Genomic DNA, 19768 nt, shown 5'->3' on the forward strand with positions numbered 1-19768 from the left:
TAAATTATGCATGGGTATAACAAAATTAATAGTATAGAAACACCCCACATCATGTCTGCATGGTTAAACCTCTTTTGACCTTTACAACCAGCCCTATGTACAACAGAGGAAATAATTATGGGCAACTTTAACGAAGCCATGTGTGTGTGCCAGACAGGCTGTGTAATGCATGAATGAGCCAGGATCTCCTCCAATGCAGGAAAACACTCAATATGGAATCTACACAGTGCATATAGTACATAGTTTTTCCTTCCTGATCGGCTCGATATGAATACACAAATAGAACTCCCTGCATGTGAGGTTGTGTAAGGGGACAGGTCTGGTGCAATATTAATATTAAGCCGTTTCATCATTTCAAGATGGGGATTTCAAGATGGGAAATGGTGTGAATACAAGTTGGCACGAATAATGAAGGCCCTTGTTCACTTAATTGTTGTTGAAAACGTTCAACGGCTTCAAAAGTACCCTGCTATATTGAATTCACATCTGAATAATATACAGATGCAGTATAATATTGATTATACAACGCCCAATAAAATGCACTACAACATGCATGTGATAAGACGTCCGGCTCCAAAATCTACAGTGTATGGAGCGAATTATTATAGCTATTATTAAGACATGCACTTTATATCTTTCAGGACTAAACATTGAACCAATATAGTTATTGTTATTGCATGTTTTCAGCTAGACAAGTCAGGATTAAAATATATATGGCATTTGTTGATACAACCCTTAACAGCAAGTTTAATGCAATGTACAACTCGAGCCCGAGGGGCTATAGCGATGTCTAGACGAGTACCATTTGTTGTTATGACAGAGGCATGGCTCACCATGCAGTAATGGGTTGTAAGTCAGGTTCGATTGAGAAACATATCCACGCAACAGTATAATGTGAGAGTTACGTCAATGGTCGTAAAATAACATTTACACGCAGGAAAATTATGGTGGCATTACAAAAGTACGTAATCTGTCATGAAATTGTGCAGTCAGATCATGGCATACACAAGCAGATGTATACAGAGCTAAATATATATACAGGTTTCTTCAAATCTGTGTATCCGTGTTATATCCGATGAGCACAATCCGTATACATGCAATTTAGTTTATAATAATTATAGCTCCAGCAATACAATTAGTCACTGCATGCATGTACTCAAAGGAACACATATATACACTGCATGTCTTGCAATTGCAATTTCTTCAGTTAACAGTTCTCATGATCGATTAACAGTTTATTAATTTTGTTTTGAGAGTGAAAGATGATGGTAAAACAAAATTGAACAATTCTACATGTATACACACATTTATATCTAAAAGTCAACATTTCCCTTCGGTGAGTCAAAGTACTTGACTCCTGGTAGTACACAGAGTATCTCAAAAAGAAGATTGGCCCCCATATTGGCCGTGGCTCCACTCGGATCAAACAGAGGGTTCACCTGTACATGGAGTAATAGAGCTATAAATATTGCTACACAAGTATATCCATTAATGATTACATAACAATACACTATAATATATAAATACGTGGTTTTTTGTCAAGTTTCTCACCTCAACAACATCGGCACCAATCAGATTGAGACCCCTGCAACCCCTCACTATCTCCAAGGCCTGGATGGGGGTGAGTCCAGCTGTCTCAAGAGTACCTGCAAATAGGAACGAACACATTATAATACTACGAGACAATGTTGTTTGCTAATACTTTGTCGCAGCACTTATTTGCCTTGGACAAAAAAACTCAACGATGATGCTGTCACTGTCAGCATCAAGATTCACAAACACACTACAGTTTTATATAGTGCTCACCAGTTCCAGGACAATCCATGGAGTCAATAGCATCAATATCAAATGTCAGGTACACAGGCATATCTCCCAGCTCTTTCCTAATCTTAGCCATCAGGGTATCCAAAGACCTGTGCCAGCACTCGTTAGCGAATACCATTTTTAGACCCTGCAAACATTTATATCAATATCAAATTTAGTGATGACAGGCTGTGTATGCATGCATGCTTGTCTCGTTTTTTTCATATAAACTGAAACTCAAAGGCCATGCAATAATTATAATTATCGCTATTTGGGACATGCAATCTAACAATACTCTATTCTCGCATTTGCATGCACTCACCAAATTTTGTGCCCATTCATAGACCTCAGAGTATTCATCAACACTGTACATGCTCCCTCTCAAGCCAATCTGATACACATGCTCAGGACTAAGCAAATCTTCCTCCAGTGCTCTCCTGAACGGTGTGCTGTGAGCCAGTTTCTCTCCCATCATGTTGTCGTAGAGATCGGTGTGAGCATCAATCTGTATCATTGCAACTCGACCGTACTTTTCTTTCATGGCTTGAAGAATCGGGTATGATAATGTGTGATCCCCACCCATCGTTATAGGGATGCATCCAGCACTAGCGACTCGTCTGTAGTAATCGGAAATCACATTGACAGTTCTCTTCAAGTTGAATGGGACCACAGGTACATCTCCGATATCTGCCACCTGTATCGACTCAAATGGTGCAGCCCCTGTCATATTGACAGAGCGAATGATCGTTGACTCTTGTCGTAATTGCCTGGGGGCAAGACGGGTGCCAGTACGCCCAGATACTCCGTTATCCATGGGGATACCAACAAAGCAGGCGTCCAATCCCTCGGGCTTGTTGTCCTGATGTGGAAGTCTAAAGGTAGTTGCAATTCCTCCAGATCTTGGCATGTCGTGACCGCTCAGTGGCTGATTAAACTTCTTATTCATGGATTTTGCAGTGATGTGAAGAGATCTATTGCCAGCTTGCTTGGAGGCGCTTTGGTGAGCCAGTTTTGTAACAGACGTAAGTGTGAAGTTTCCAATTCTGAAGGCCATGATGAAAACGTGTTGACAGTTAGTATTATTCTAGTCTGTATGCAGCTTTATTTTATAGGGATGTAAGCTACCATACACATGCAGCTCTATTGAGCATGTGCAGTAGACTCTGCATGTCTACTTCCTCAATTGCATTGACTGATGCCTTTAGATGGGCTCCTCTATAGATGCTAGCTGTTCCTTCCTTTCCAAGTTCCTGCCACTAACTCTAGGGCACTGTTTACACACTTGTGGTAAACGCTTTAATACCCTCTATTTTGTGGTCAATTTTTATAATAAACATCAACAATTATTGAGCCATTTATCTTTTCCACAAAATCAAGCTGGAATGACATGAAATTAAAATGCACATAGGACCGTATGTGTCTTTACATAGGACTTCTAAACCGTATGTGTCTTATATGTATTACATTTTGCAATGAAAGCACCGCGGATGCTGATGCCTCGGTGGAGGTGCCAAAGCTACATAACTAATAGCTAGCTTTTATACACAATTATGATGAATTTTGCTGCATGCAATCGCGGAAACTCAAATAGTGGGTAATGATCGACCATGATTGTTGTTAAAAACGATCGATGGCATCGACGATGCCAAAAGTTCAAGTAATGGCTGCAAGTCAGCAGAGTCTTGCAGCTCTCTTCTCACTCGTGCATCTACCAATAGCTAGCGTTCTAGTGCAGAGGTAACTACTAAGTAGAGAAGCAACACTCTGTGAACAAGTTTTGCTACGGACTCTTCTGAAAAGGCTGCAATGGCATTTAAGCAAAACTAGGCATAACTCGAAAACGAAGCTTTATTTTGCAAATCCACAAATAGCATGCCAAGAAAACATGACTAGAAGCCTATTGAAACTCTTACTTGCACTTCATTGATCCTTGAGCAGCTGAAATAGTCTACACACACACAGACACACAAACACACTACCGTATACCTCGCTTGCGCATGCGCACCGAGGCTAATGACTATAGGCTAGAGAAAGCACCAAAAAAAGTATACTATGGAAATAAGAAAGAGGAAGGAGAGCTGTACATCAATCTGTCACAACATCATTCAGAAGAAGAAATACAGTAAGAGGTCGCAATATACACAAGCAAGAGAGAGTGGGAGATAGTCTATATATATATATATGTACTGGAAAAACAACAAAGAAAGAGAGAGTGAGGGAATAGTGGGGAAGAAAAAGGAAAGAGTGGGAAGCTTCAAAATCTTATACCAAACTATATAAATACGACGGTAATAGGTCTATCTCAGTGTGTGTGTGTGTGTACTGCACAATAACTTGATGCTCTCCCTGCAGTTAGTGGAGGTGCAGCCGACAATGACATACCATGTCAGAACAACGTGGTGTACGGTGTGTGTGTGTGTGAGTTGATTCAACCCAACACTCTCAGAACTAGAGCACTAAAGTGCAAACCCTCGGCTGGTGACGTGATTATAAAGAAATTATGATCAGAGGAGTGATATATAAATGCAGTGCATGCAGTATGTATGACTGAGCTGTTTAGCACAGCAACTCAGGAGCAATAGAAACTAAACCAGAATGGACACATGCTGAAACATTTGAGTAGTGCATGGTACACATGTATACTGTGGACTATATAATTTATGTGATCACAGTGAAGAAGCTATATAGAAGTATGGTCCTATAGTGCTAGGATTCAGAGTTGCAAAGAAGCCAATCGAGACAATAAATCAGTCACAATTCTAGATTTCTACTTTAGTGACCTTTTTCCATTGTTCCTGGTACGAGATCACTGGCAGCTGTAAATACCTAATAGGCCCACCTCAAATAAAGGCCGTGTGTATAGCTGCCAACGTGTAAAAGTTAGCTTTTATTCGACATCGAACCTTTAACATCAAATCTGCCACTATTAAAAAATTAAAATCGAACTTTCTATCTACTTCCTTCAATCCACTTCCGTTCGTTGTGATGTCATAGTTTTACTGAGCATTTACGATGTTATCCAAAGCCCCCAGATACCGGGGGGATATTAGCGCATGCGCAAGCAGTCGATACCAGGCCCATTTCCCTAAGTGAAGTGGAAAGTGCGGCCTGGGATCGAGGCTATATACGCCCTTGATGACGTACATTATTAATGGCCGTGGGCAATCTGTTATCTGCTTTGTTATTAAAAATATCCACACATATTTACTCAAAAACACTGATTGCACACTTGCAGTGGTTTATTGGCCATGAACTAAGACTCCTTAATAGGAAGTTGCATGGTTTCTCTCCTCCAACAATAATTAGTGGTATAAGTTTACACCATGTACAATTTCTAGTACTAACGGTATGGTTACATGTAAGGTGTATGGCTTGTAACCCTACCCTAGCTACCACTACATAATTATAGAGAAAACTAGAGACAGCTCAACAACAAAAGTTTGCAACTGCACCTCAGGCTATATCAAACTTTTATACCCTGCTTGTGCATGTGTAAACAGCACTGCAAAGTCAGCGTCCCTATATGATCTGCCTCCACAATAAGTGCCCCAAACATGTCTGTGTGACCCCTCGGTTTGCCCAGTGCAGAGAGTGTCAAAATGTTACTTTGCATGCTGTCTTTTTTCTAGCCACCGGTTCACCTCTTATCACAGGGTAATGTGCAGGAGAGAATTGTTATAGATCATGATATCAACCAGTCTAGCTGCTGTAATGTGATTAATTATCCATATATATAGTGGGACACACCTGAGATAACAATTCTACAAGGTCTCCTCGGCTCCAGTATGTATCTCAACTGTTGCTATAGCAGGAATCTTAGTACAACTGCCCTCAAGATTGAGCTCCAATCTGCGCTGAGTACTGTCGGCTTCGTCTTCCTACAAAATCATGGAATGGTATATACTGTAGTTATTGCATGTATAGTATAATACTCTATTGCACAGGGAGCTCAAACTTTACCATCCAGTCCAGTGCATAGACTAAGGCCACCCAAGTGATACTCTGGTTTCTGGCGGGCGGCTTTTGTCATTATGTCATATTTATTATTTGCTTGTTTTACCTTTTATGAAATCATTAACACATGCACTACTTTATGCCACATGGACCACTGTGCGCATGCATAGTAGAAACAATGAGATAGAAATCCATAATCTGATGCGGGCAGTAGACCAGAATTCAAAGTGTCACTCGGAGTGTAGATCTACAAGGACTGTCAGTCTGTCATGCATGCAGCTATTGCTTGAGCTGTAGTTAATAATACAGGTGCCTCATCTCGTACGTACCATCTTCACACTTTACGTATCTGGAGGGTATCCAAATGGTCCTTAGCATAATTTATGTTTCAGCGCTGCTCGCGAGACTACATCGACACATGCGTACGTGGGGTAACCTGCAAGAGTGAATATAGAGTCTAATTGATTTAATTCTGATCTCTACCAAGTCTAAGATTTCAGTCATGCAGACACCTAGATTTACCAGCATACGTAGACTACCTGAGGCGCTAGGCTCTGAGGTAACACAATTCTGCCTCCTCCCCTCCAGTACCAGAGTACAGCTCTCAATATAAATTTGGTAAAGATTGTTAATGGTTCAGTATAATAATGGTGCTCGAATGTAGACTTGTGGATCTAACGATCATGGAACAGGGGGAGAGGAGGCCCAGCACAGTACAGTACAGATCAGAAGGGCTAATGCCTAGAATAGACTCTACCCGGCACAGACAAAATTGAAATGGCCACCACTAGCATCTATGCTAGCAGTGAAGTTGAAGCTATTCCAGTTATTGATTTCAGTGACATTCTCTCTGGCTCCAAGGATCTAGGCAACTGCCCTCAAGTTAAAGAGCTCCATTCTGCGCTGAGTACTGTCGGCTTCGTCTTCCTGACTAATCATGGGATCGACAAAAAAATGGTAGAGTCTACCGTAGTTGTTGCAACTTTTCCATCCAACCCCGAGTCCCCAATTACTCCACTCTATTCTAGGGTTAAAAATTATGTATTGTAAAATCTCTCCTTGTGATTTACAGGTGCCATTACATGCATGTAAATCACAGTAATGGTTATGAGAGAAATATATTCAGAGTGTTGCCTTTAATCGAATATGGTAGGTGGACAAGGTATTCAAGATGTCGGAGACCTTTTTCACTCAAGATATTTCTGCAAAGAAACCATTCATCAGAAGAGAACATATCGGAAATGATGGCTATGTCTGTATGGAGCAAGAAAGGTTGGTTTCTGGTCGATTATGCACTGGGAATATTACTATAATAAAGACAGTTCACTATTTTTGTCATAGATATGTGGTTGTTTTCCCAATGTAGTGTAAACCCCACCCAACCGGGAGACCTGAAGGAGTGCTATAATATTTGCAAGACAGCTATTCCAGTAAAAAACATAGTTCTATATCTATATAGCTGTCAAATATTACATTATTATCCTACAACAGTGTCCTGATTTGCTTGAAGACTGCATAAAAGATTTATTCTTTGAATCGAATAAAACTCTGGCATTGAAGATTCTGGAAGTGATGGGCTATGCCTTTGAATTGAAGGTTTGTTTAATATACTTTTGCTTGCATTGCAGTTAGTATAGTAGGTTTTTGTTTGCATGGTCTTCTACTTGCTTGCCCAGCATAATTTGTTTTCTAGGATCCACAGTTCTTCGTGAAACGGCATCAGAAGATTGGGCAAGGCTCGTCTGAGAGCTACACTACACTGCGTCTCCTCTATTACCCTCCTCTTCCACCCTCCCTCAACCTTAAACCGGGACAGCTAAGGTGTGGAGAGCACGTGGACTACGGGTCAATTACTCTTCTCTTTCAGGATCCTAATGGCGGCCTTCAAGTGAGTGCATAGATGAACTACTGTCTATCCAGTGTTCATGCATGGGCCCTACTAACATTGGGAAATAAGTGTGTTATACCTGATTAATATACTCTCTATACTCAAAGATACGGTTCCTTGCCACTTTTATGTACATTGTACAACCTTTTCGCCTCACTTTAAACGCAACAATCGTGCAATCACAACAGTGTGCACATGCATACAGCCGGGACCACGGCTTATAGGCTCTGTACACTAGTCTGCACACTTGAGGTCAATAATATTAGTGTAGCATTTCTGCTTTTTGTTTTTTAATTTTCGAGTGAGGTGAAGAGGGTTGTACCTTTAAGAGCCTCTGTAATATGACGTGTATACTGTGCACCATCTATATAATAGGTGAAGAAGAAGGGTGGGGGGTACATTGATGTACCCTACATTGATGGTGCTGTGCTGGTCAATTTGGGAGCTCTGATGCAGCAATGGACCGGAGATAAGTACCCAGCAACGGTAATTTTATTGCTGTCTTTGTTCCCAATCCTGGAACGAACTACAAACCACAATAATTATTCCTTTTATATATAATTTTATTAGTCACCACTATTATAATTATGTCTAGATAATGCGGGTTGTCTGCAGACAAGAGATTAATTAGTACTCACGTCATTAAAAGCCCTTTAACATTCCATGCAGCCTCATCGTGTTCTTGTGCCCGATGATGAAACTGTGAAGGAAAGAGTGAGACAGTCCATTGCCTTCTTTGTCCACCCTGACAACGAGGTGCTCGTGGAGACCATCGATGGGTCCAACAAGTATCCACCTATCACTGCCCTTGAAGACACTTTCAGACGCTTAAAACAATCCTACTTTCCTGTTGACTGACTGTCTCTATATTTAACACACGCAAGTAGTTCTATAGGTGTATTAATTGCTGTAAACATTTTGCTTGTTGGTTAATTTGAAATGTACTGTACCCTCTTTCTATAATTGTGTATACTATACCGTATTACTAGAATGTTTTGCGAGCATCAAACATATGCGAACTTTGCGAGGGTTGATCGATTCGCAACAATAAAATCGCAAAACCTAAATTATTGCTAGTAAATACACACGATCCTTGCCAGAACGCAATAGGTAGATCGCAAAGGGTCAAATTTTCTGCTGATTTGGTTCATTCGCAAAGGTTTTTCACCCGCAAAATATTCTAGTAATACGGTATACAGATCTACTAGCCAAGATTATATGGCTGAGAGAAGCAACTTTATAGCTATAGCTAGTACTACTTACACTGAGCATGCATGGCAGCCAATGTAACTAATTTTTCATTGATGATATTCACCCTGGATGACCTCCTTGAGTGCTCTATCGGCCATTATAGAATTTAAAGTTCCTATTAGCAAGGAGCACATGAAGAAAGAATTTCATGTGCTCCTGTCAGTAAGGTGCATATGGGGATTTTTTCACTTGGGAGTTGGTACTAATTAAACGTCGTGCATAGGAGTACTAGGTTTCTGTACGTATCTTCAGAGATTGCTTCGATCTCCTGTGTGTAACAAAAGCTATTGACAGAATTAACTATTGAGGTTTTTGTCGGCATACAATACAGCAAGTCAAGACATGACAGTTCCTACAAGGCGGCTTCATGGTATACATGTACATGCATGCAGTGGCGGATCCAGAGGGGGTTCTTTGGGTTCAATTGAACCCCCTTTGAGAAATTCAAATTCAATTCAAATTCAAATTCAACATGATTTTACAGCATTAAAGACAAAATAAGTTCTGAATAAATATATATAGCACTGACCTAGTATAATGCTGATGGCAAGCCTGTAGACACAGGTTACCAATTATATAAACTAACAACATTTGTTGCATGGGCACTTGAAGTGGAAGGTGCAGGGAGCGTCAGAATCAAAATTGCTGAGGAAGTGTTGCCAGAGGAGATTCTTCAATTTGCTTTGATATAGCTGCTCGTGAGGTTTATGTTTAGTGGTGGCAGGTTATTCCATAGTCTTGGGAGAAGATTGTAATAGAAATGTGTGGACGTGTTCGTACGTGAGTACTTGTGGCTTAGTCTATGATTGTCTGAGGATCTGGTGTAGCCTGCAGTTGGTGTTATATAATCCAAAATGTTGTATCTTGGAGTTCTGTTTTTGTAAGAGTTTACGTAGAACATGATGTCTGCCAGTTCCAGATGGTACATAAGAGGGAGGAGATTTAGAGTCTTTCCTTGTAGGTTAGCGTTGATTGACCTTGGCCAAGAATGAACTTCGTCGCTCTCCTCTGAATTTTTTCTAGAGATAGGATATCTTTGATGAGCATCGGCCTCCATAATACTGAGCCATACAACAATTGAGAAAGAAGTGAGTGGGAGACTCAAGCAACTAGTTAGCAAGTTGTTCCTTTCTTACTAGCTTTCACATGCACTTCTCACTTATCTTTAGTCCTTGTTAGTCCTGCGAAGCTTTGTCTGTGCAGTTTCAGTGACTATGAAGGCTAAAAATAGTCTCGCACAGCCAGCCCCGGATGTTTTCTATTTGAACGCTAGGTCGATAACATGGTGAACTTCCTATGTACAAGTTGTGTCGACACGCCGAAGATTTCTCGGCGTGTTAACCGCTGCGGTCAACTGGAGGCAAAAAGAAGGAAAGATAGTTATGCAAAGCAGCCTCTTGTTGCCCAACTTGCTACAGTTTCTAGATAACAATAATGGCTTATTTATGTCCTAAGACTATCTCAGAAGATCACAAAGAGAGAGAAGTTCCATGGGTAGTTGTACAGAAGCAAGAGCTGAGTTGTAGATAATTAGCTTCAACTTCAAGGATGTCTCCTACTAGTACTACATCTATCTCTTTCCTTGGCAATCTGTTGTAGAAATTACAACAATGGGTAAGGAATCGTTATGATGAATTAGATGAAGTTGTATGTGAGCTCCTCCCTGACAAACAAACTGTAGTCTAGGTAACGGCCTTATCAGTCAAGTAGGCTAAAAATCTGTGTCCTTTGATGTAAGCTTTGATGTCTCTTTGTGCATATGTAGTTATAAAAAAAAAAAAAAAGAAACCTTTGACTAGCTAGGAAGAGTAGCAGCAGCAGTAGTAGTAGGAAGAGTAGCAGTAGTAGTAGTAGCAGTGCAAGCAGGACTAGACTAGATTAAAAAGTTGGTGGAAAGAATAACTGACCGTTTGGACGTCACCTGGCTGCCAGACTTTCATCTGGACTCTTCCCCCTGAGTAGCTGGCCTTTCTCTAAGCCACAAAACTGAGCAAGAAGCTGAAGAAGCAGCTAGACAGAGACATGTACCTAGCCTTGAGAATTGGGAGGCGTGGCTCAACTAGTTAGCCCAGCCCAGAGGAATTGTTACCGTGGGTACTGAACAACCGTAGAAGTAGGGCTACCCCTGGCTTTACTGAATTAACTAGCTGTGTCTGCTGTCTAGTTGGACCAGATTTAGCTAGATAATGGGGTAGAGAATAGTTGAGCGGTGCTGTGTGTAGCTTGAACTGTACTGGCTGGCAAGAATCTAGTAAGCACCCTATGCACTGATAACTCGTCAGAATGGAGGGTATGTTCTAGGGATCTGGACAGCTGTACATCCAAAGGAGCCAGGGAGTGCCAATCATCTTCTCCCAGTCTCTGACACGCTAAACAAAAGGAGCTAGAACTGGGAGTCCCAGCTAGAATTGCTAGCCTGATCTAGAATGACATGGAGGCGTGGTGAGGCGGGATCCACACTAATTGATCGACCTACCTGTTCCAGATTTCACAAATGGCAAGGAAAGGGTTAAAGCCACACAACATCACGTGAGCCCAACATTGCTGAGTGAGGCAAGTTTTTTACATTGAGTTCTCAAGATGCATGACTAAATTACTTGTTACTAGTTATTTAGAGAAGTCTGAAATAGGATTGTAGCTTCCCAGTATTATATGAAGTGGCTTGCCCCAGCCTGCCTGCTCATTTTGTGTTGCTGCAAGCTGTTGAGAGTCTAGTCATAGACAGTAAAAGCTTGAAGCTAAGCCTTAGCTCCAGCTGGATATATAGTTCTGTGACACAGGCTGTGTGACTAATAGTAACTCACAAAAGAATTGGAAATACTCATCAGCTAGCTAGCTAGCTGTTTGTTCAAAAGGTCGAATTTTTCCCAGTTTAACAAAATTAAATAGGCTTTAGTGGAGAAAAATTGGTTAGGAATGAGCCAGAATTCAATCTTGTTATGTAATGGTTCACGTGACAGGCACTTCCGCTCTAGACATCGAGTTGCAAGAACTCTGCAAAGGTCTGTATTATATATTGTACAGGGATTTGAGGAGTTCTTGCAACTATAATGTCGAGAGCGGAAGTACCTGTCACGTGAACAGTTACGTAATTATGGTTCATTTCAAACCAATTTTTCTCCAATAAAGCCTTTAGGCCTGTTTATTTTGGGAAAAAATCGACCTATACAGGAGGCTTTGCTCTCAAGCTTTTAGGTTGAGGTGGGTATTCGAGACTAGCTTTGCTCTGCATATAATTATCTGCAAGCCTTTGCACCACAGCTAAAGCTATCCTTGAGCCCAATCGTGAGCTACTACTATTAGTCTGTCACACAAACTGTATCCAGCTGGAGCTAGCCTAAGAGAGATTTTACTAAGACTAGTGATACACTTTCAACAGCTTACGGGCAGGCTGGGGCAAGTAGTAGCTCACAAAACGATTAGAATCTCAAGGATAGCTTCAGCTGACAACCTGCTGTGGTGCAAAGCCTTTATATTTACCAAAGGCTCTTAGCTTTCTGATGTAAGTCGATGTTTTCCCAGTTTAACAAAAATGAATAGGCTCTATTGGAGAAAAATTGGTTTGGAATGAGCCAAAATTCAATCTTGTTACCAAGGTTCACGTGACAGGTACTTCCGCTCTCGACAATACAGTTGCAAGAACTCCTCAAATCCCTGTAGTAGCTTTGGTGTGGCTCAAAAGTCATCATCATCATCATAATTATGACACGAGACTGAAAACCACGCCCCTGAGAAAGTGGATCCTTTATACTAAAATTAAATGGCCATCACTAGATCTAGCAGTGAAATTGAAGCTATTTCAGTTGTTGATTTTAGTGACATCCTCTCTGGTTCCAAGGATCTGAGCAGCTGCCCTCAAGTGAAGGAGTTCCATTCTGCGCTGAGTACTGTCGGCTTCGTCTTCCTGAAAAATCATGGAATCAACAAAGAAATGGTAGGATTTATATCTACCTTGATAGCTGCAGTACTACAAGGTTACGCAGGGACCTCAAACATTATACTTTCCAACCCTGCAGCCCCCCCCCCACTCCACACATTTATTAATTTAGATGTTGTCTCGATTTTTCTCAATAGGTGGACAAGGTATTCAAGATATCGGAGACCTTTTTCATGCAAGATATTTCTACAAAGAAACCATTCATCAGAAGAGATACTACCAGATACGATGGCTATGTGTGTATGGAGCAAGAAAGGTTGGGCCACTGTTAATAAATTTTGGTTGGGTTACCACTACCATAATAGATTAAGGAAAGGAAAGGGATTGGAAACGGCAGCAGATCACGTGCCAAACGTACATAGACTTAATGCTTGTGGTTAGAAGTCCTTCGATCTCAATCGGCGTTTCGTTTTTTAATGTGGTGGCTGTAATAGCGTTTAACTCAGCTGCTCGAAAAACTCTCCTCTATAGTCAAGATATCATGCCATGTATAGCCATGGTCTTGTATATAATTATGTATTTGTAAATGCAACTGGACTGTCGTCACATGACTGAATGGTGAACTGCAGCAGATTGAATCTAAACTGTGCATGCGCACATGACGAGAGTAAGAATAAATAGGTCATGCAGTATCTACTAGTAACAGCAGTCCTCTTGCTAAGAAACGTGAATAAACTATAGGAGCATGTGATCAGCGAATTAAATGTCACTGCAGACCAGTCTACTGAGTTTCCAGGTTTTCTTTCAAGTAGCAACACATCCCCGACAACTGGGCTCCAAATTACTGATTCACTTCAGTCATTATTATGCCTCGAGGCGTAGCCGCAGGAGGGATACGGTAAAGCTGACTGTGTGTGTGTGTGTGTATTCCAGCAGTAACTGCTCAACGGTTGCAATGCGACGAAAACTAACAGCTTCTATAGGCTTCTAGCCACGTTCTCTTGGATTTTGATTCGTGGATTAGCAAACTAAAGCTTCTTTCTCGAGTTATGGCTAGTTTGACTCACATTGAAGGCTGTTTCAGTCTCTTCAGAATCTTTCATAGCATCATCTGTTCGCACAAACTTTCTATTCAACATATGAGTTAGCCTTGCACTAAAGCGCTAGCTTTTTGTTAGCTACAAGACTCAGAAAATATCTGTTAAAACAGCTAGCTAGCAGTAGCCATTTGTGAAATTGATCTCTTTGGACACACCCTTTAATTATTCCTGTGGATGTAATGCGCATGCGCGCTCATTCCCCATGTGTGAGAAATAATATCCAAGATCCAGATCCAGATCCTCCTGGCAGAATCATCTTTGTCTTGAGGGCCTGGTAAGCCACAAAACACTACCATATAACAATATAGAGTACAATATGCATGTACACAGGTCTTTTCTTCTTAGATATTATATACACTACAGATCCTGGAAGAATCAATTTTCTTCTTTCTTGAGGTCCTGGTAAGTCACATAATACAACAATAGATGCATGTAAATAAGTCTTTTCTTCTCAGTGACTTTATATAGATAAGCTAACTTTCATTATAGATAACACTCTAATACTTTTGAGCGAAAGCAAAAACATGGCGAGAGGCATTAGCACAGCGCCAGCTTGAACACTAGTTGTCTCTGTACATGTAGCTACATACCTTATTAAACACATTTGGGTAATGTAACCTTATATGGTATAACCTCCCATTAGCGGACAAAACCTCCTGCACCAACTTGTCCATTATTCGGAGGTTCCACTGTACATGAATCAAGACAAAAACAGCTATAAGAGGCGGTTTATAAACAATGCCTGAATTGTCGTCTCTTACAGCACCCTCTAACAACGCTACTCGCCCTCACAGACACTACTCTATATAACTTTTTGTGCCTAGAACACAGCCTCTATTAAACCACAGGGAAACACGGATTGTACCGCGAGGTAGTCTCCTTTCCAATCCCTCTCTCTTGTATATCTATATGCCACTATACTGAGGGAGGGAGGTTATCATTTTTCATCAAGCGACATCACTTCCTGTAAAATGTCATTCCTGTTAATTAAAACCAACCCCACCGGAGATGCAATAAAACCACAAACATGACACAACTACACACATACACACACTTACATGTCACCTTCTTCAGCTATCCTCTCTTTTTGATAGCTAGGTTCTCGAAGTTCACACACAAAATGTACATTTCTAGTTATTAATTTCAATCCGACTCAGTGCACATTTTCAATCTGACTCTATAACAGCTAGTGCACGTGTGTCTTGTGTTGTGATTTATCATGTGAAATACCAAAAGTAAGTGTGGCTAATGAAATAATAGATAATATAATGGAGTGACGTCATAATAATGATTTTTATGAGGCAGTGAGGGAGGTTATATTTTTTTAACAGTGGTTTCTGTCATTATTATAGCGACAATGGTTAGATCGCTATTTCTATCATACATCGATTGTTTTGGCCCATTGCAGTGTAAACCCCACCCAACCTGGTGACTTAAAGGAGTGTTACAACGTTTGCGAGATAGGATATCCAGTAAGAACATGTCTATCATAGCTATCAGATAATTTTATTATTATCCTACAGTGTCCTGATCTATTTGAAGACCATGTAAAAAAGTTCTTTGATTTGAATAAAACTCTGGCATTGAAGATTCTGGAAGTGATGGGCTATGCCTTGGAATTGAAGGTTTGTTTATACCTAATTGTTTGCGCAGCATTATTAGTGACAGGTCTTACCTTTACCCTGCACTTGCTTGGCATTGTGTATTTCTAGGATCCACAGTTTTTTGTGAAAGGGCACCAAAAGATGGGGCAGGAGAGCTACACCACACTGCGTCTCCTCTATTACCCTCCTCTTCCATCCTCTTTCATCATTAAACCAGGACAGCTGAGGTGTGGGGAACACGTGGACTACGGTTCCATTACTCTCCTATTTCAGGATCCTAATGGCGGCCTTCAAGTGAGGGAATGAAACTTAACATATTTTTAAGTATATAATGGTGATGGTGATTACCGTTATCAAGGGCTTATAAAGGAAGAGGGCATGCAACTCACTATCTACGCTATGTAATCATCGTACCGTATAGCGGGTATTTTCGGGGGGGGGGCAAAATATTTGTGGTTGAGCAATATTTAGTCAGTTCATGGATCTTATTTTCATGGTTGCTGCTCGCACTGCAGGTAAAGGTAAAGGTAAAGGTAAAACACTTAGACAATCATGTAGCTCAAATCTGATCTGATTGGGCTAGAAACTCATGGTTGCTATGATCTAAAATGTTTAGACACTGTTTAGGAAGTTTTCTACATGATTTTAGAAACCCTCATGGCTAGTATAGAACCCTCACTACGTTCAGGATACTACAACCAGCCCTTTGGGCTTCTAAATCATGTAGAAACTTCCTAAACAGTGTCTATAGATGACATAAACATCAAGAAAAGGTCTAAACATGAATTATCAATGTTCTTCCAGTGATTTCTCAGTCCAAGTTCTTGCCACATCAACACTGTGGTTCCAAAATCAGAGCATGAATACAAAATGCAATGGATTGAGCTAGACATTGATCTTTAATATTGCCAAGTCTCGAATATAAACTCAGCTTAGTTATAGAGAAGCTTCCCCGCAAAGATGGCTAGTGTAAATCAACAAATCGGCCAATAACTCAAGAGTATGCCCTCCCCACTTCCAGTATACAGTTGAAGCAATAACATGCCATCATGTTACTACTGCGATCATTCATTTACAATAGCCATGCATAAGTCAGTTTTTACCCCACAAATAAAAAGAGAGAAGCTAAGTGTTGTAAATCTGTGTTCTACAAAGAGACTTCTAGCTAGTAATAGTGTTTTTATTTTGTACCTAGCCATGCCTAAAGATTGTGCTATTCATACATTTACTTACCTAGTATTCTCTCATTTACTTCTTTTCAAAACCTTCTCTTGACCTCAAAACCAGTGATATCATACCTCAAGGCAGAGGTATAAATAACAGTCGGTCATCGGTCAATTTCCGATTTGACCGGCCATTTAGCTACTTGCTTGGTCATAGTGTCCTATAGCATGCAAAGATTGAAGGCCAAAGGTCATAGTTATGATGCGCATGCGCACTAAAATAATGATCTCATAACAGCCATGTGTCTTTGTTCATTGCACAAGAGGAGGCCGGATCAGGTGGCTTATACGGCACCGGATGTGGAAACACCCTAATTTTTGTTATTTTCCCTAAGCTAACCCGAACCCCTCCCCCTTCCAAATTACATTTGGTGCCGTATATGCCACCTGGTCCCGTACATGTAGCTAGTATTAATAATTTTTTTGGCTGCCACGTGCAGAAATGCTATAGAGTCGAAGTTCACTGAGGCTACTCTATTTGAGAGCGGCTAAATGTTTAATTTTGCTAGCAGGGGAGGCTACTATTTGAGTGCGGCCTCTGATCGAGCATGTACGGTAGATTATTAGCGCATGCGCTCATGCATGGGTCAATAGCAGAGCTCTATATGCTTATATTCGAGAATGCGCCTATAATGCAGTCATTTTTGAGCCCCACCCAATAACCGGATGTCTCTGTTTGATGAGATTGAGAGCTGACTCGTAAGCTAGCTATAGAAAGTGAGCAAGCAAGGCAAGCAGGCAACCATAACTGGATATATATCATACTATTATGTATACAGTTCATTTTACAACATTTAAAATTATAAAATATTCACATTGACCCCAGGAACTGGAACAAAAGGGTCCAAGTCCACCTCATCCCCATTCTCTCAGCATGATCAGATAAGGTAACAGTGTGCCCAGAGCTAGCTATAGAGTCCTTCCAGATAGATATTACCGGCTATATAGCTACCATGCACTGAATACCAGCTAGCTAGCTCACAGATAGCTGAATCTATTCTAAATTTTCACTAATATCCTTCGCATAATTGGAAAAGCGCTTCAATTCGAGTACAAAAAACCTGCAGTTGAGCATGCGCTTAAAGTAACGATACGCTTATAATCGAGCTAGTAAGCGCCAATAATTCAGTTTCTACGGTGTAGCTATATACACAATGAGTGTAGCATTTCTGCTTTTAAAAATTCCAGTGAGGTGAAAGGGTTGTACCTGAAACAGCTTCCTTAATAATAGTTATTATGCCTCGGTGCGCATGCGCAACCGAGGTATGCGGTAGTGTGTGCGTGTGCGTGTGCGTGTGCGTGTGCGTGTGCGTGTGCGTGTGCGTGTGCGTGTGCGTGTGCGTGTGTGTACACTGCTACAGCTGCTCAAGGATCAATCAAGTGCAAGTAAGAGTTTCTATAGGCTTCTAGTGGATTTTAATTCGTGGATTTGCAAAATAATGCTTTGTTCTCAAGTTATGCCTAGTTTTGCTTATCTTGGAATGCCATTGCAGCCTTTTCAGAAGATTGCGTAGCGAAACTTGTCCATGGAATGTTGCTACTCTACTTAGTAGTTAGCTCTAGAATGCTAGCTATTGGTAGCTGCAACAATGTGAAGAGAGCTGCAAGGCTCTACTGATGCAGCCATTAGCTTGAACTTGGCATCAATCGTTTTTAACAACAATCATGGTCGATTATTACCCACTCTTTGAGTTTCCCTCTGATTCTGGATTCTGCCTGCAGAAAAATTAATCAATGCAAAAAATGTTTATCAAATTCATGATGTGTGTATAAACGCTATTACTAGTATTAGTAGCTTTATGTTATGTAGCTTTGGCACCTCCACCGAGGCATCAGCACCTGCGGTGCTTTCATTACCATGCATAGTTTTTTTTTACTTTAACCGTGCGCCATCTATAGGTGAAGAAGAAGGGTGGGGGGTACATTGATGTACCCTACATTGATGGTGCTGTGCTGGTCAATTTGGGAGCTCTGATGCAGCAATGGACCGGAGATAAGTACCCAGCAACGGTAATAAACTTTCTTGCTGTCTCTGTTTTCATGCTTTTACTTTGTCAGTTGAAAGCTCTATCCTGGAAACCACACTATACCTTTTAAAAAAATACATTAGTCAACACTATACAGACACTATGTAGATAATGCGGGTTGTCTGCAACAAGAAATTAATTGGTAACACATTACATGTACCCATGTTATTAAAAGCCTTTAACATTCCATGCAGCCTCATCGTGTTCTTGTGCCCGATGATGAAGCTGTGAAGGGAAGAGTGAGACAGTCCATTGCCTTCTTTGTCCACCCTGACTACGAGGTGCTCGTGGAGACCATCGATGGGTCTAACAAGTATCCACCTATCACTGCCCTGGAAGATACTTTCAGACGCTTAAAACAATCTTACTTTCCTGTTGACTAATTGTCTCTATAATTAACACAGCAAGTATTTCTATAGGTGTATCAATTGTTGAGATGTGCAAAAGGTTGCTGTACATCATTTTGCCTTGTTGGTTAATTTGAAACGTATACCCTCTTTCTTTATTGTGTACTGTATACATATCTACTAGCCAAGATTCTATTTGCTGAGAGGAGCAACTTTATAGTACTTACACTGAGAGCATGGCAACTAATTGACAATATTCACTCTGGAGACTCCCTTGAGTGCTCTATATATGGGCCAATTGCTCCTAATAATGTGCATAATTATATCCTCATTTCTGTGGGGATTTTTTTGAATTGGGAGTTGGTACTAATTACCGTCCTGCATGGTAGTATCCTTATGTCTTTTGGAATCCATTGTTGTAGCTATAGCAGCAGTAGGTTTCTGTATGTATCTTGAGAGATTGCTTCTTGCATGTGCGTAACAAAAAAGTGTGTATTGACAGAACTATAATTTTATGAATAGGTTTTTGTGCATACAGGAATAAGTTTGCATCATGCTAAGACATTACATGTACACCAATACTGCATGAGAACCAAGATGCTGAGATTGAAAAAGCGTGCATGCGCTATAATATGTATGCGATACTTTAGTGTGAGGAGCGCACTTCATTTTTACAGTTTACACATGCATCTGG

The 19768-nt window shown here is 40.7% G+C and overlaps 3 protein-coding genes across 3 annotated transcripts; 2 read left to right on the top strand and 1 right to left on the bottom strand.

Annotated features, from left to right (window-relative positions):
• Nucleotides 1–1214: 1214 nt before the first annotated feature.
• On the bottom strand, nucleotides 1215–2898 carry LOC135351598 (guanidinobutyrase-like). The gene is made up of 4 exons (XM_064550649.1): nucleotides 2126–2898; nucleotides 1807–1951; nucleotides 1552–1646; nucleotides 1215–1439 (listed from the first exon to the last, which is right to left on the bottom strand). Exons 1-4 carry the CDS (start codon nucleotides 2855–2857, stop codon nucleotides 1314–1316), a joined length of 1098 nt encoding a protein of 365 aa, XP_064406719.1. The 5' UTR covers nucleotides 2858–2898; the 3' UTR covers nucleotides 1215–1313.
• A 3528-nt stretch (nucleotides 2899–6426) lies between these two features.
• Nucleotides 6427–8585, top strand: LOC135351611 (uncharacterized). Its single transcript, XM_064550666.1, has 7 exons — nucleotides 6427–6714; nucleotides 6911–7029; nucleotides 7124–7187; nucleotides 7249–7353; nucleotides 7451–7645; nucleotides 8021–8131; nucleotides 8315–8585. The coding sequence occupies exons 1-7, from the start codon at nucleotides 6535–6537 to the stop codon at nucleotides 8501–8503; spliced, it is 963 nt and encodes a 320-aa protein (XP_064406736.1). The 5' UTR covers nucleotides 6427–6534; the 3' UTR covers nucleotides 8504–8585.
• Nucleotides 8586–12009: 3424 nt separating this feature from the next.
• On the top strand, nucleotides 12010–19282 carry LOC135351614 (uncharacterized). Its single transcript, XM_064550668.1, has 7 exons — nucleotides 12010–12830; nucleotides 12971–13089; nucleotides 15282–15345; nucleotides 15397–15498; nucleotides 15586–15771; nucleotides 18600–18710; nucleotides 18922–19282. The coding sequence occupies exons 1-7, from the start codon at nucleotides 12657–12659 to the stop codon at nucleotides 19108–19110; spliced, it is 945 nt and encodes a 314-aa protein (XP_064406738.1). The 5' UTR covers nucleotides 12010–12656; the 3' UTR covers nucleotides 19111–19282.
• The last annotated feature ends 486 nt before the right edge of the window (nucleotides 19283–19768 follow it).

Source organism: Halichondria panicea, chromosome 17 (assembly GCF_963675165.1).
Source record: "Halichondria panicea chromosome 17, odHalPani1.1, whole genome shotgun sequence".
NCBI lineage: Eukaryota > Metazoa > Porifera > Demospongiae > Suberitida > Halichondriidae > Halichondria > Halichondria panicea.

What these genes read in the sequence shown, in the direction of transcription:
- LOC135351598 (XM_064550649.1), bottom strand. Translation starts at nt 2,857, where the DNA reads ATGGCCTTCAGAATTGGAAACTTCACACTTACGTCTGTTACAAAACTG. An exon ending in CATGGATTGTCCTGGAACTG is followed by an intron (nt 1,647 to 1,806) that starts GTGAGCACTATA and finishes TCCTATTTGCAG; the next exon opens with GTACTCTTGAGACAGCTGGA. An exon ending in TTGGTGCCGATGTTGTTGAG is followed by an intron (nt 1,440 to 1,551) that starts GTGAGAAACTTG and finishes CTCCATGTACAG; the next exon opens with GTGAACCCTCTGTTTGATCC.
- LOC135351611 (XM_064550666.1), top strand. Translation starts at nt 6,535, where the DNA reads ATGGCCACCACTAGCATCTATGCTAGCAGTGAAGTTGAAGCTATTCCA. An exon ending in ATCCTAATGGCGGCCTTCAA is followed by an intron (nt 7,646 to 8,020) that starts GTGAGTGCATAG and finishes TCTATATAATAG; the next exon opens with GTGAAGAAGAAGGGTGGGGG. An exon ending in GAGATAAGTACCCAGCAACG is followed by an intron (nt 8,132 to 8,314) that starts GTAATTTTATTG and finishes CATTCCATGCAG; the next exon opens with CCTCATCGTGTTCTTGTGCC.
- LOC135351614 (XM_064550668.1), top strand. Translation starts at nt 12,657, where the DNA reads ATGGCCATCACTAGATCTAGCAGTGAAATTGAAGCTATTTCAGTTGTT. An exon ending in GTGTGTATGGAGCAAGAAAG is followed by an intron (nt 13,090 to 15,281) that starts GTTGGGCCACTG and finishes GGCCCATTGCAG; the next exon opens with TGTAAACCCCACCCAACCTG. An exon ending in GAGATAAGTACCCAGCAACG is followed by an intron (nt 18,711 to 18,921) that starts GTAATAAACTTT and finishes CATTCCATGCAG; the next exon opens with CCTCATCGTGTTCTTGTGCC.